The sequence below is a fragment of the Athene noctua genome, chromosome 2, assembly GCF_965140245.1.
Source record: "Athene noctua chromosome 2, bAthNoc1.hap1.1, whole genome shotgun sequence".
In the NCBI taxonomy this organism is placed as follows: Eukaryota; Metazoa; Chordata; class Aves; order Strigiformes; family Strigidae; genus Athene; species Athene noctua.
This window is the reverse complement of record NC_134038.1, coordinates 138,178,236-138,194,392: the sequence shown is the minus strand read 5'-3', so window position 1 is coordinate 138,194,392 and position 16,157 is coordinate 138,178,236. Positions and strand designations below refer to the sequence as shown.

The following is a 16,157-nucleotide window of genomic DNA, read 5'->3' as shown; positions in this document are numbered from 1 at the left end:
TTGCTCTTTGGAATATTGGTGATTTGGCTTCAGTTGGTTTTCTCCCTTTTAACACTGAAATTCAAGAACTGAAATGGCAACTGCTTGGTTTCTGTTAAATAGAAGCTGCATTGGGTAGATTACTCTTGCCCCTCTAGAACTGTACAAGCTAGTCTGTATCTGTGCAGTGATTTAAAAAAGAAAATGTTTATTGGCTCCAACACCACTGCAACAAAAGTATTCTAGATTTCAGATTGGCTTTTTTTTTAACCCCATAGATTTTCAGACAGTTTTTATATTAATTTAATGTTTAAGGAATATGAGATTCCTCAGTTTTTCATCTCCTGTGAAAATTCATTGTAAAATGTTACTGTGTTTAAGGGAAGATGTGATTGGAAAGAAAATGAGAAATGAGACAAGAGAAAAAAATTTAGTTGAAAGACAAGAATTGGGAAGGAAGTAAAAAGTGGGAAACATTTGTGAGAGCTAATGCAAACCAACATGTTCCTTAAAATTTCATTAATCACAGTAATTAAATCAAATGTCATGAAATACTGGAATAGGTAATGATAATGGATTGCTGACAGGGAAAAAGAGCAAGGACTGAATGCAGAACACTTTTCTTGTGACCCTGTATTCAGTTGCTAGCACAGCTTTTCTAGTGCCTTTTTTCTAATGGCGACTTGAGATTCATGTAACCGCTTATATGTCTTAAATTATGAAAGGAGTTCAAGTTCTGATCCTATTTCTTGACTGACCCTAATTACAATAGTAATGAAATAATCTGTTGGTACTTGATAGTGGCTTTTATCATGATCAGGAACACTTTTCTTTTGTTGAATCTAGTGGAATAACCTGAGATATTCGATACAAAGAGATGGGGTTTTCAGTGTAAAGTAATTCACATTTCTCAATCAGATTTTGCATTTGGCGAGGATATACGGTGCCCAAAATGCAGCAGTGGGTGGATGGACCCGGACACCTGCAGAAGTGTATTTCATGTGCTCTACTGTGTGTCAGACATTTGGGGATGTGGCTTATGGATCTTAACCACCACATGGTTGCTCTGTCAGCTTTTCAAGAATAATAGTATTTGGCAAGAAGTAGAAAAATAGGGAAGTGTCCTTGTCTCTTTGGTTAAAAGTTTTACATTTACATAACAATGGATATATCAAGCACAGGCCAGATTCTGTGACCTCACAGTGCTGAAAATTTCCCTTAAAAGTAGTTGTAGCATAGTTTTTTGAGACTTGGAATTATTGGATGAATATCACTTATGCAATTCTTTTTAAATTTCACTTTAAGTACATTGGGTAGCAAATTTTTGGTAATTCACTGCTATTTTGGAAATAAGTGAAATTATTGTTCTCTTCAAAACCAAAATCAGGTATGGTTCAGGAAAGTCATTAGCATGGGGCCTTTGTGTTTTCAAATTGAGGGGAAAAAAATGTCTTTCATAGTGCATTCAAGTCAAGTTAAATGGAATGCCAATATGTAGTGTAACTTTTTTCATTTGTACAAGCAGACATTGTTTCATTCAATATAGCTCTCTCTGTAACTCTGTAACTGAAACACTGCATAAACTGACCTTTTCAGGGATCAGGAGAGCAGACTTTGGCCTCTTCAGGGATCTACTTGGCAAAGTACCATGGGATAAAGCCTTGGAGGGAAAAGGGAAACAAGAAAGCTGGTTGATATTCAAGGATCACCTCCTCCAAGCTCAGGAGCAATGCATCCTGACAAAGAAGTCAGACAGAAATGCTGGGAGGCCTGCATGGATGAACAAGGAGCTCCTGGACAAGCTCAAATACAAAAAGGAAGCCTGCAGAGGGTGAAAGCAAGGACAGAGAGCCTGGGAGCAAGACAGAAACTGTCCGAGCAGCCAGGGATCAGGTTAGGAAAGCTAAAGCCCTGATTGAATGAAATCTGACCAGGAACATCAATGGCAACAAAGAAAAGCTTCTACAGGTACACCGGTGATAAAAGGAAACCTAGGGAAAACATAGGCCCTCTCTGGAAGAAAGCAGGAGACCAGATACCCAGGATATGGAGAAGGCTGAGGTACTTAAATTTTTTGCCTCAGTTTTCACTGGTCAGGGCTCCAGCCACACCGCCCAAGACACAGAAGGCAAAGGCAGGAATTGGGAGAATGAAGAACCACCCACTGCAGGAGAAGATCAGGTTTGAGACCATCTAAGGAACCTGAAGGTGCACAAGTCCATGGGACCTGATGAGATGCATCCGTGGGTCCTGAGGGAACTGGCAGCTGAAGTTGCTAAACAACTGTCCATCGTATTTGAGAAATCGTGGAAGTCTGGTGAAGTTCCTGCTGACTTGAAAAGGGGAAACGTAGCCCCCACTTTTAAAAAGGGGAAAAAAGGAAAACCTGGGGAACTACAGGCCAGTCAGTCTCACCTCTCTGCCCAACAAGATCACGGAGTAAATCCTCCTAGAAAATAAGGAGGTGATTGGTGACAGCCCACATGGCTTCACGAAGGGAAGGTCATGCCTGACCAGTGTGGTGGCCTTCTGTGACAGGGTTACAGTGTTGGTGGATAAGGGAGGAGCAACTGACGTCATCTACCTGGACTTGTGCAAAGCGTTTGACACTGTTCTGCATGACATCCTTCTCTCTAAATTGGATTTGACAGATGGATCATTTAGTGGTTAAGGAATTGGCTTGATGGACTCAGAGTTGTGGACAACAGCTCAGTGTCTGAGTAGAGAGCAGTGACGAGTGGCGTTCCTCAGGGGTCAGTACTGGGACCAGCGCAATTTAACATCTTTGTTGGTGCCATGGGCAGTGGGATTGAGCGCACCCTCAGCAAGTTTGCTGACAACACCAAGCTGTGTGGTGCGGTCGACACGCTGGAGGGAAGGGATGTGCCATCCAGAAGGACCTGGACAGGCTGGAGAGGTGGGACCGTGTGAACCTCATGAAGTTCAACAAGGCCAAGTGCAAGGTCCTGCACATGGGTCGGGGCAATCCCAAGCACAAACACAGGCTGGGTGGTGAGTGGATTGGGAGCAGCCCTGCGGAGAAGGACTTGGGGATATTAATGGATGGAAAACTGACTGTGAGCCAGCAATGTGCACTCACAGCCCAGAAAGCCAACTGTATCCAGGCTCCATCAAGAGAAGTGTGGCCAGCAGGTCAAGGGAGGGGATTCTCCCTCTCTACTCCGCTCTTGTGAGACCCCACCTGGAGTCCTGTGTCCAGCTCTGGGGCCCCCAACATAAAAAGGACATGGACCTGCTTGAATGGGTCCAGAGGAGGTCACGAAGATGATCAGAGGGCTGGAGCACCTCCCCTGTGAGGGCAGGCTGAGAGAGTTGGGGTTGTTCAGCCTGGAGAAGAGAAGGCTCCAGGGAGACCCGATAGCGGCCTCCCAGTACTTCAAAGGGGATACAGGAAAGGGGGGGGAGGGACACACACTCTGCATCAGGGAGGGCAGTGATAGGACAAGGGGTAGTGGTTCTAAACTGCAAGGGTAGATTCTGTGATTCCCCACCCCTCCCAAAAAACCTGAATCAGCATTAATCATAAGTATTGGTAATTAATTGTGAGGTAGCAAAAAATAAAATAGGAGGAAATTTTTTTTCAATTTTAAAAGTGAAGGAATCTTTGGTAGCAATGTCTTGAAATTACTTTGCAGTTATTGTAATTTTTGCAAAGTTCAGATGTCCTTATAAGAGCAGGTCAGTGTTCTGTGAAGTTATACGTTAAATAGATTCATGTGAATCTTAAGTCCTTGAAATAACTTCAGCAATTATACTAGTTTTATCAAGGCTTTTTTAGGTGGTGCTAGGGAGAATAGGGCAGGTTTCTGGTGTAAAGGGGAGGGACTCTCATGCTTGTCAAGCTGTGGGTTAGGGACTGGAAGTTAGGTGTTACTTGTTCCAATCTCTTAAATTTTTTCTTTTCCATCTTTTTCCAAGCAAAACCTGAGAAAGTTTCATTTTGCTATCAGATGGGAGACACTTAAAAAAGAACATGAGCTCCTCTGCTTGACTGTATTGATCTCTGTCAAGTGAATTGGTGCCTTCCACAGCCAAATATGGATTCTTTCCTGTAGTGGGGCTTGTAATGCAGTCCTGCGAGACCACAGATGAACTCTCAGTGTTGGAATAAGGTTGATGAGTCTAGTTTATTGTAAATTGAGCTGTGACTTCCACAGCTGAGCTCAAGGCTACAGTCTGAGATGCGTGAAATAAATTCTTTGATGCTTTCCTGTGTGCTGTGAAGATTGTACTAACTTTGAGCTATCCAGCCAATCTTACCTGGCGATAGGAATTGTTCAACTGTGCCTTGTGCCTGCAAAGTGGAGGTGGAGTGTGCTTGTGGTTGCCTCAGTGTGAGGGAAATACCCCAGGTGGGAGGCTGTTGCTGGAGCCTGTTGTATCTGGTGACAAACAGTTGTGCAAGGGGCTGAGGGAATGTTTTCACTTGGACAAGTCTTGGGAAGATCAAACGTTGCCATACTCACTATGCTGCTTGCCAAAGATGAAGGCATCTTGATGATTTTAATGCGAGAAGAATGCCTCAATCTTGAGTGACCTGTAGTCCCATCGTCCTTAGACATCAGGAAGACAACGTTTCTCCTTGTCAGAAGGTGCTGGTCTGCCTCTTGGACTTTTCCTGTGAGAGTGATAGTAGCAGCAATAGCTTTTCTGTAGCCTGTGAACCAGGGATTGTCCTTAACCCTGAAGAAATGAGCTGTTTCTCTTCCTCCAGCCAGACTGTGTGAAATACTAGCAAAATGTCAGGAGGTTATGATGAACAAGGAGCAATATGGTAACCTGCCTTCTGAATATCTTGCTCACTGGCACACTGACTACAGCTGCTGGTGGTGGTTTTACCATTCAGGAACAATTTATCTTCTATCATTTCTATATTTTCCTAAAACTGCCTCTCCTGTCATTGTATTTAGCTGGAGTCACAAGATCAGTTACAGCCTGGTCCCACTGGGTAATTGTGGTGGGCAGCAACTTTTCAACCCTCAGTTGTGACAACCCCTTCAGCAAAGCATCTCCTGCAAGATTGTCTTTGAGGAGTTGCCCTCAGGTGTGGGCATAGCAAACAGTGGAAAGGGGAGCAAAGATGTTGGGCTAAGAGGGAGGAAGTAAGGGAGGGAGAAAGTTAGGGTCCTGAAAAGAGAATAAAGACAAGGAGGTTAGTCAGAAGAATAATAAAGAGTAGGAAAAATGGACAAGGTTTCTAAAGCTGAAAATGCAAGAAGTGAGAAAAAGGCGTGCACATTGGAGAATGAGCCACAGAGCCCCCTGGTACTTGATGTGTGATGCTGAGGGAGTCTTATGAGTTTGATGGTTTTCTTGGTCTTGGTGTGTGGACTGGGGTTCCTCTGGTAGTAGGGTGTGAAAAATCAGTCTGGTTAGTGTCATTGCTAAACAAGGGAGAAAGAAAAAAGATACCTGGCTTTCAGTATAAGTTTGTTCTCAAGAAGTTAATCTACAAAGGAACCTACTTGTTTGCTTCATAAACTTCAAGGCCTGGCCAGTTGTGAAGTAAAAATGAAGCTGATAGGAAATTTGGAACAAGTATTTACAAATTCCTGGCGTAGACACAGCTGATATAAAGTTACTACTGTATCTTATCACAATTATAAAACAGAAGGTAGGTGCTTTTTTCTTTAATTCATCAGCAGGACTCACATTAACTTAAATTTATAGCTTTCAAACATGCAAACTCTGCAGACCAAAGGAGCGTTCATAATTTTGTCACAACAAGCCCCTGTGTTGGCAATGTATGAAATCTGTCCTTTGCTCTGTGCAGCCATCTTCCAAAATGTCTGTAGGTGACAGTGCTTCTGAAGGTGTATTTTTATTGCACCGTGTTGTAAGTGAAACAGTGGTCTAACTACATTGGGTTTGGTGAGGAAAAAATGGTAAAACAGTCTATACACCCTGGATATTTTGGGAAATATTTTGTTACAGACTTGGAATTTAAGCTATGATGATGCTGATGATATATTTGCAAATAAAAGCTCATTACATCTCTTCCTACCGCAGGAATAGAGACCACATCCTGTTAAATGTCGTATGACTAATTTAATTTTTACAAGTGACCTCTTAATTGCAGTTTCTAAATACTTTTCCATGATGGTGTGCAGTGCAATAGCTGTTTCTTGGTTAAGCTTGTGGATTACATGCATTATTTTGTGGTTATGCTCATGTTAATTCAGGATTATGGGATGGGTAAAACAGGGGATGCTTATCTGCTAAGTGGAAAAAGGTTTCTACTCTGATCAGTCCTGATTAAGAAATCAGGTCCAAATTGCTATGAAAAATAAGAAGTTCAAGCAACTGCAAAGCAGGGAGCAGTTACTAGTCTGGGAAGTAAGATAAGTCTGGGTTTCCAGTTATGTCCCAATTCTGTTTCTCAGGGCCTGCTTTAAACTCGGAGAGACCCCCCAAATGGTGCAATTCATGACAGTGAAACTTGAAAGCAGTCCTTTTCCAGCCAGACTGGAAGATTGCCTGTGCATCTTTCATCCCAAATGGTCTCTGTTCTAACAAATCCCATTTTCTTTTATAGTCCCATCCCAGGTCACTGGGCTATATGATTATGAGAGATATCGGTCTTGCAATTTGAGGGATATCTTTGAAATTCATTGTATTTGTTAATGCATATTAATTTGGGATACATGGTTTCTTGTCCCTTTACATCTCTTCCCAGATTGTTAGAAGTGGAAGAGGAAACAAAAACTGCTGCTGGGCAGTAGTGATGGCATAGTAGCTAATTTTTCCCTTGTGAGCTGAGTTCAGGGAGGAAATAGTATTTTGGTGTTGGAGCTTGCAGAGATTGCATTTTCTGGGGATGAAGGGTAGGTTTTGTTTTTCCTTTTATCAAGAAGAAATTCACTGAAAGAGATCAGAAATTGTTATCTAATCATTCAACTTGAGAAGCAAGAGTTTACAAAAAGATTTCCACCCAATATCACAAAGTTTGTAGTAATATACATATATTTGGCAGCACTTCTTAACCATTAGGATTTGACTTTGACATATACTAGTGTATACTTACCTTTTCACCATTTTATCTTTTAACTTGAATGTGGAAAATATCATTCGTCACAAGTAATCCTGGCAAACTTAGGAGGAAGTTTCCCATTGAGCTAAGACAAACTAATGGCTCATTACTGCTGAAAAGTGATCCTGCTCCCGTTGCTTCACTGGTGGTATAACTCTTCCCTTTCTTGTAGCATCAGCTGTGTTTTGCCAACCTCACTTGCCATCGGCAAAAATCTGTGAAGGTACTAGAGATGTAAATAGTCTCTGTCAAGTAGCTGTTCTTTCTGCCAAAATTTAGTGTTTACATCAGTACATAGACTTACGGGGCAGGGGATGGTATTGCAACGCGGGAAGTGGTTCTGGCTGAAGTGTTTTGGGTTTTTGTAGTTTCTTACACGTCTGACAAAAAAGTATGTTTAAAAAGTAGAAAAATGACACTTCAGAGACTGTCATTGCAAAAAAAAAAAAAAGTAATTTTGCATTACAGATTACTTTAGTGTTAGGTTGCATTCTGTCTTTTAAATTTTTTTTTTCTCTCTTGCCTAGTGTTATGTTCACAGCACCAAGGAATATTTTACTTCTCATTTTTAACACTGTCTCTTAATACCATGGGCTTTTTCTTGCATACTGTGGAGTGTATGCATGCTTTTTAACTTAGCTTTACCTCCTTCCTGCATTGGGAAAGCAAATTCAGGACGAAGGGAGTTAGTAATCAGTTGAGCATTCCAGAGTCTCTGTGTGAGGTTAACGAGTAGAGATGCAGTGGGAACATGTGGAAGGTCTAGCTGGGATCTGTGGGGAGAGGCTGGTCCTGTACAGCAGCAGCCAGTTGCTTTGCTGTGTAGTTTCCTAGAAGCAATTATTAGCAGGTCTTAGTTTTGGGGTGGGTTGTTGGTTTTTTTTGCCTTGCTCACTGAGTTAGCTCTCAGGAGGAGCTCTCTTCAATAGAAGCGGTGAGGTATTTCATTGTTGTTAAAAGTAGCACAGTTGTTTTTGAGGATTGATTGATAAGAATTAGGAATGCTCATTTTTACTATTCTGTTTTTTTATGTGTTCACACTGGTCTACCAATTAAAATCTGTGTGTTTATTGATTGTTGGTAAAATGCTTTCTACACAACAAACTGGAAAAAGGATGATAAGTTGGTAAGTTTGAGAGGCTGCATGATGTGCTCAACAGTATTTAGTTCTCCTCTGATCATATGAATTCTCCGCTACAAGTCTTCATTGTGCCACAAACACCAGTGAGTGTAGATTTCAGCAAGTGATTCTTATCCTGGGATCAGTCCCTGAAGTTGTCACAGTGAGAGCAAAACAATGTCCTGTAAGGCAGCTGCTGTGTAGAAGCACCGTGAGCATTGTGGGTGGCTGTGGAGGAGCTACAGGTAAAATGGTGGCAGCTCAGTGGCAGCATCAGCAATACCCTTCACTCTAGGAAGGATTTGAAAGTTGACCTCTCCCCACCCAGCATGTGGTAATCTTTGCTCATCTTCTGCATCCTTGAATGTAGCAGCATTGACATCTTCACTAGAATTGCAGACAACCTGGGGTGGCCATGAGCTGACAAATGCTGGTGGGAAGCATGGTCACTTGTCTATCAGTTGCATGAGATTTCAGTACCCTGTATCTTAGATGTTCTGGGCATTCAAGGGGGAAATCAGTGTGACTTTGTATAGCTGCAGTGTCCCTAGTAGCTCATGGTGGTGTCAGGTAGCCACCTGCTACTGGGAAAAGTAAGACCAGGGGATGCCTTTCTTTTTGGTTGGTCTGTCACTTTTTTTCCCCTTTCTGTTCTCAAGTAGTAATAATAAAGTCCTTAAAAGGTCCCATGTGGGATCCATGTTTGGATCTCATAGCTCTTAGGGACATAATAAGGGCCAGAATGGTCTCTAACCAAATGGTCACAAAGAAAATTGCTGGGAAGGTAAGCTGTGAAAAAGCCAAACCAGGATTTTCTATGTCTCCTAGAGGATATGCCAGGACAGCTAAAGCAGGATCTTCTGTGTTGTGGGAGAAACCTTTTCACCGCAGACATCTTGAAAGTGACCACCTTGGAGGCTCCTCGTTCCTTCTTGAGATGTTGCGCAACTCAAGACATGGGTTTTACCATATTGGGCAAAGCCATGGTTTGGTTTGTTCTGAGCCTCTGAGATGCAGGCTCTGGGTGGACTGGTCACTGTTTTGGCATTCCCAGTGGTGGAATGTGTGGACAATCAGATCGCTCAGAGGAAGAGGAAGATTTACTGACATCCTTATCCACATGCCAGGGCTTGCCTTTCATCTCCTCATCTGCATCACTGAACCACAAGAGAGAGAGGGGGTAATTAATGTTCCACCACTTGCAGGGACAAAGCTCGAGGGGCTTCTGCTGCTTTCGTCCCTTGTATGTGCTGTGAATTCCTCAGAGTTTGGGTATATGAGGTACCTGCACAGCCACAATGGAGCAGATGATACAACTAAGGAACATTTTAGTGATTTGGTTCTCAGGCTAAAGACCTGGGGTGTTTTTTCTCTCCAGTATTCAAGAATATGCATTCATGATATGTGGCCTGTCTGTGCTAGTGGAATATAAGTGACAGAACACAAATGCATTAGATCATGAACTGTCATTGACCTCTCAGCAACAATATGTTGATTTACATCACCTAGGGACCTATGATTTTTTTTTTCCCCTCTGCTTCTTGGGGGAGGGGGGAGAGATGTTTAATCAAATTTGGAGAATTACCTTGGCTGACAGCAGTAAGTCTAATCAGATGACAGAATTCATGTCAAAGCTGTTAATGTATAATTTTATTTGTTTAAAAGAGATTGCTTGACTTGTAAGTGGATGCTTTCACTTATAATTTTATCGAGTATTCCTTATTACATATAGGAGACTCATTGTTCATTTGTTTCTCAAGAGCAGTGATGCTTTATCTTGTTAATTTAGTACCATGTTCAGTGCATCTTGTTCCTTTATATCCCGTTTTAAGAATTACATGTTGATCGAGCTGTCTCTGTATGTGTTATCTATATGCGATATATAAATAACTGACCTAATGATATGAATAAAATTTAAATTCTTGAAAGTGGTTATTTTGATAATTGCAAGTATTAAAAATCAGATACATTAGTCTTATTTAAAGTTCAAACAGGTTATAAAGTGGGTTTTTAAATCAGCTTTTATTTGTTCTAAAAATATAAATAAGTCATAAATCTCATATTTAAAAAACCATAAGTTATACAACAATTTTTCTGGCTTCTAAAAATATTTTGTTGTTAAATACATATTAAATAAGTTGATATTCTGGATAGTACTATTAGAAATGAAATAAAATACGTCCTGTGTTTAAATTATTTCTAAATAACAGAAATATAAATAGGAAACATTAGAAACCAATAAATATTTTAAATACAATAAATATGTTCCTAGAAGGAAATGAGAATGTATATAAATGCAAGCCATTGTTACTATTTCTGGTTCTTAAAACAGAACAACACTGTCATCTGCCACATGACAGATTTGTAACAAAGGATTGTGCCCGAATTAAAACATTCAGACACTGAAACTCCTGGTGTTTTTCAAATAGCGAACAGCCCTCACAGTTTTCTCCATAAATGAAGTAAAGTCTCGGAGGATGAGGTGGGTGGTGATTTTCTCTATCCAGGTCTTATCGGACTTCAGCTTTGTGCGGAGGGATTGCTGGGTAGCTGAGTCAGGGATGGTCACTTCATCGGGATTGATCACCTGTGAAAAAGACAACATTGGGGCGCCCCAGTTAAAACACTGTAATTGAGCTTGTTGGAGAGCATCCGTTTATATGTACAGTATGTTCCCGAACAGCTGCATATCCACCCTTCCAGTGCTGCGGACGATCGATCTCCCTGGGACCTCTGCTCCCCTACAGCCCTCCTTCTGTGGTGGGGTTTGAGGTACGCTGATGCCTGCTATGATTACTGCAGAAGAATCGGAGGGTCTCATCTGGTCTATACTGTTTGTTCTGGTTTGAATGCAACGTCTGGCATGGCGGTCCAACAGGCTGCACTGAGCAGATTGGTACACCTCTCCTGCTATCTGCTGACTGCGTGGTTAGTTGGGAAGACGCTGATCGTGATTTGTCCTAACCTGTACTGGGTGTTACATCCTGAGTCATAACTTAATTAGATTACACTGGCATACTCTCACATTTTGTAGTAGATTAACAGTTTCCAAAGATGACGGACTTGTTTATCTGCTTAATTCTTACTTTCCAGGCATTTAGGCACGTGGGAGACTAAGGGTCACTGACTTTCACTGATGTGTGGGATCCTAACTGCAAGATGAGTAGAAGGAGTTACGTACTTAATGCTGAGTGACAGTGCTGGGCACCTGGTACCCAGATGCCTTTTAAGAACTTGTCCTGTGAAGTGGGTAGGTGACTTCTGAAAATGCGAGTTACCCAAATCACAGAGCTGGTTTAGAGGATTTGGGATCTAGAAGTCTAACAATAAAAGTATCTGCTTTATTCTGTTTTTAGGATCTCTCCTACCCTTTTACAAGTGTCAAAAGCATGTGCACCTCCTTCTTGAACATCTTTTTTTGGTGTGAAATTCAGTAAGATACGGATATTCTTTCTGTCTAGACTACTTGGAAGTGAATTCTGATCACACATCCATTTACTGGTACATCCAACTTCTTGCTGCATGATGTAAGAGTTTGTATCTGGATATCCAGACAGGTATCGTGCTGATGGATCTACCTGACCACAAGTGACTTGCTCTCCTTGCCTTAAATAGCAGATAAGCTTCTCTCATAAAGAAAAACTTCCAACCTGGAGATCAAGACTCCTCTTTTTCAAAAACTGTAGTTTCTACAAGTATGGGGTTTGCTTTTGATCGCTGATTTAATTCTGCCTGTTCCAATTAGCTCGATCCTACTAATTTTCAAAAAAAAGCTAGTCTCCCCCCGTTAGGAGACAAACTTTCTGCAAACTAATTTATTAAGTTGGAAGCCAGAAGTCAGCTGTCTTATGACAGGACTATTATTCTTAGCTAGCACAGTGTGAAAAAAGTGGTTCAGCTCCCTTTCACTTAAAGAATGATAGACATAAATAAATGTTAGGAAAGGCATGGCAAACACACAGTGGGCTTTTCAAACACCAAAAAACACCTTGAGGGAAATAATGCCCAGAGATTTCTGGAGTCCTTCATCACCTGGGTGGTTCTTACTCAGGCAAATAGTTTCCCTGATGACAAAGGAAGTATTCATGTTAAGGGTTATTAACATGAGTAAGAACTGAAGGAATGAAGTGAATTTTTGGAGTGTAATCTTTAAAAGCTCTCCAAAACCTAGAAAACGACTGTCAGAAACAAATAGCATTTAGCTTACCAAATCAAAAGAGAATCGGGTATTTGTATAGAAGGAAGATTGTTTTTTTCCACAGTGATCACATGCAAAATGTCTTCTTTTCAATGGGCAGCACCTTTCGTATAGTCAAGTTATTAACTTATGTTCTGAATTTAACTGTCTTCCTTGCTTTTTAAGCTACTGCTATCTCAGTATACCGTATGGCTTGGATTAAAAGTTTGGAGAGTTTTAAAGATTAATAATATTGTAAAAATGCTATTTATGTGGGTTTTTAAAAAAAGTTGCTTAGTTCTACTTCTCAGGGGGTTGCAACATGAGAAGGCTTGGACTGAACTGCAGTTCCACAATTAGGAACAAGCTCCCTGAAAAATCTTATTTCTTATTAGCCAGGCAGCGTTAGTGCATTTGTTCATAAAACAGTGACACACGTAATTGTTGGTTTGGAAATTAGAAATAACAATAGAAAGCAGGAAGAAGAGTTGTTTCCTTAAGGAAAGAAAACAAAACGTTGTAAAACCTGTAAGTTAGTCATAAGGTTAAGTATCTGAGGATAAGGAGCTATCGCCTGTTTCCACTGAGAGAAATTAAAGTGGGAAATGTTCAACTTCAGATTCCATTCTGTTTCTCTGAGTACACATCAGTGCTAAGCCATAACAATTAGCAGAGTAAATTTAAAACCAACTCACCATCTGCCTTATGGTATGTGCCAGGTGCTCAGTACTGTAACACAGCGATTCAACATTTTGCTTTTCACTAGTAAAAGTTTCTTGTATGTATTCAAGGTATGTCTGAAACGTATAAAGTCCGCTTGAGATTTTCTTCAAGCATTTATCCTGAAATAAGAGAAAGGTGAGAAAGTCACCTACAGCCCAGAAATGCCTCGGTCGCGGTATTGCGCGTACCGCGCAGGTAAGGGGACGGCGCTTATACAGAGCGCGGAGGGCTGTGCCACGCCAGAGCCAGCTGGAGCCGGCACAAATCTCGAGGTCGACTTCCCCAGCTTTTTGGAGCAGGCAGAAATTGCCCCGGGTGTATGGGATTAGACTGGAAAGGAGAGCGCTTCCTTGCCTCATCGAAGCCGGCGAGCATGCACCCATCTTCCTCCGTCACCTTGGGGAGATTGAGATTGTTCTGGACGAGCATCTCCATGCTGTTCCCGCAGATGGTAAACTTCTCGCACATCTGGGGAGAGACACCGAGAGGTTTCGTCGCACCTTGGCCGGAGGCAGCCGCCCCTGGGCTGGGGGTGAGCGTCGAGCGTGTGCGAGCCCCCCGGCCGGGCGTCAGTGTGAGTGTGTGCGAGCCCCCCGGGTGCGAGTGTCGTGCGTGAGCGTGGGGTCCCGCCCGGTACCCACCTCCTCCTGCAGCTGTGCCGCCCGGGCGTGCAGTTGCCGGGCCAGCCGCACGCAGTCGGGCAGCGCCGCCCGCCGCCCCGCCGCCTCCTCCAGCTCGGTCTCCCCCGAGGAGTCGGCGGCGGGCAGCGGGGCGGCGGCGGCCCGCGGCAGCAGCAGGAGGAGCAGCAGCGGCGGCGGCAGGGCGGCGCGGGGGGCGGGCGGCCGGCGGCGGCGGCCGGCGCCCTCCTTGTCAGGGTCACCGTGATGGTCGCAGCCCCGGGGGAACTTCATGGTGCGGCTCCTCGGCTCCGGGACCTTCTCCTCGGCGAGGCTGGCGGGTCGAATGAGCTCCGGGCATCCCTGAACGTGTATTTATCGAGGGGGCTTCGAGATTATTCATGGCCCGGGAAAATCCGGCGTGAGAACACGGGGGTGTGTGTGCGCGGCGGAGCGCGCCGGGCTTGACACAGCGCTCGCCCCGTCCGAGCGGCAGGATTGTGAAACGGGGCCGGAGCGGGGGGGGGGGGGGGGGGCAGCCGAGAGCGGCCGGCATGAAGTCATCGCGCTCCCGCACCGTAATTCCCTGCGGGCCGGGCTACACAGCAACCCCCACCCCCCCCGCCGCCTCCGGCTCACCTGGGCCCCCGGGACCGGGGTCAGGGTCAGAGCTGGAGCCGCCCGCCCCCCCCCCCCCCCCCCAGCACGGAAAGTCTAAAATCGCACATGCATACATAGTACCTACATACTTACCTACTTTATTTTATCTATTTTAGTATATCAATTGGTCCTACACATTTTGTATTAGGTATGTTTCGTTCTACATATTTTGTATTAGGTATGTTTTTCCCCATATTTTAGCTATTTTTATCGTTTGTGTAGGTGAAACTAAACACGTGTGTTTAGGTGCTGGGTATATCTAGGGTGTAAGTTGCCTCTCTCTCCGTGAGCCCCGCATGGGTAGGATGAAATACATCACATTCCTACACTTCAAATGCACGGGGAGTGGGACCACAGGCAGCTCCTACAGCTCCAAGGGGAGGGTGGCCCAGGAAATGCCACGCAATTCTCTTATCTGCTGCCTTATCTCTCTCTACCTACCTGCGAGGTGTGGCGGGAATTTCAGCCTTTCACGAAGGGACCCTTCACCCAGGGCAAGCGTGCCCATTTGGCTCTATCCTGTAGAGTGTGCACTGAGTCAAACTGTCAAAGCATGCTGACATTGAACTTTTGAAACATCCTGAACTGAATTTGGCCAAACTGACTTTTTTTTTTTTTTTTTTTTTTTTTTCCTTTTAGTGAAATCGGTGTCATTTTCTCATGTAAGGAAGACCAGAGAAAGACCTGATTTTGCTTCGGGAGATGCTAACAGGAGGTTACAGAGTGGGGAGAACAGAACACGGAGCATAGGAGATGTATCATTTGGCCTTTCCCTCTCAGAAAAAGAGGTACTGCTATTTCATTTTCTAAGAACAGCCTAGATAGAGAGCTTCAGGAAAAGAAGCAGGGTACTTCTAGTTTTTTAACATCCTGTTCTGCCAGAAGCGGAAAGGCAGCTGCAGTAATTTTGCCCAGTGGAGAAATACTAGCACTGAAACACAAGTGTGAGAGAGCAATTTTCAATAGCAGCAATCTGTCTCTGCCCAGTGCCCTGAGCGCAGAGGAGGGGAGCCATAGCAATAATTTTCTGTAACGTTAGCTCTTGCTTGCCAGGTCTGTGGCGTTAGGCATAACGATAAAGCATACCACTATCTGTATGCTTGACTAGTGTCAAATTAAAAGACCCGATTGCAAGGTGCCAAAGTATTAAAACAGCCAGACCAGATGAGCACAACGGTCCTGACAAGCCCCTTCTTTGTCTTCTGATAACCATCAGGGGCAGGTACAGCAGGGATGGGAAGCCCTGCCTCTCTCGCTTTCCGTTTATGATAGCCCATGAACATACCTGTCTCAGAGAGGGGTTTCCTTCCACTGCCAGGCAGCTCACAGACTATTCCCTGCAGACAGTCAAACTTTTCCTTTACCTAATCCAAGTGAAAATACTGATTGTTCCTAAAATCACCAAAACTTGGTAGGAGGCTACATTTCCTTCCTATCTTTTCAGGAGGCATTCTCTAAGTTAGTCGTGTTTGTAGCTCTGTAATTTTTAATTTGGTAACCTTATTTCACGAGTTGTCCTTTTCTCCTTGTGACATGAAAAAGTCTGTTCCTTAGCAATTTCCAGACAACCATTTTGTGCCGATCACTATTACATGGGAATCAGTCTTGCTGGTGTGTAATTACAGCTTCAGAGTGAAATAAAAGCAAATTTCAACTGTCGTTCCTCATCTAGAAGTCTCTCAGCCTTCAGTTATTATTGTCTCCTTTTGCATTTAGTGGTTTTGTTTACTCTCTTACATGATTGTCAGTGTGACTTTTCGGAGGTACAAAGTATACTTACATGCTCCTGTGGAAGTTGCTCATTAATGTCATAGAAATTCAGTTTGAAAA

The 16,157-nt window shown here is 43.3% G+C and overlaps 1 protein-coding gene across 1 annotated transcript; it reads right to left on the bottom strand.

The window, feature by feature from the left end:
• Positions 1-26: 26 nt before the first annotated feature.
• On the bottom strand, positions 27-13,764 carry IL6 (interleukin 6). The gene is made up of 4 exons (XM_074900406.1): positions 13,692-13,764; positions 13,405-13,518; positions 13,023-13,169; positions 27-10,737 (listed from the first exon to the last, which is right to left on the bottom strand). Exons 2-4 carry the CDS (start codon positions 13,516-13,518, stop codon positions 10,546-10,548), a joined length of 453 nt encoding a protein of 150 aa, XP_074756507.1. The 5' UTR covers positions 13,692-13,764; the 3' UTR covers positions 27-10,545.
• Positions 13,765-16,157: the final 2,393 nt, after the last annotated feature.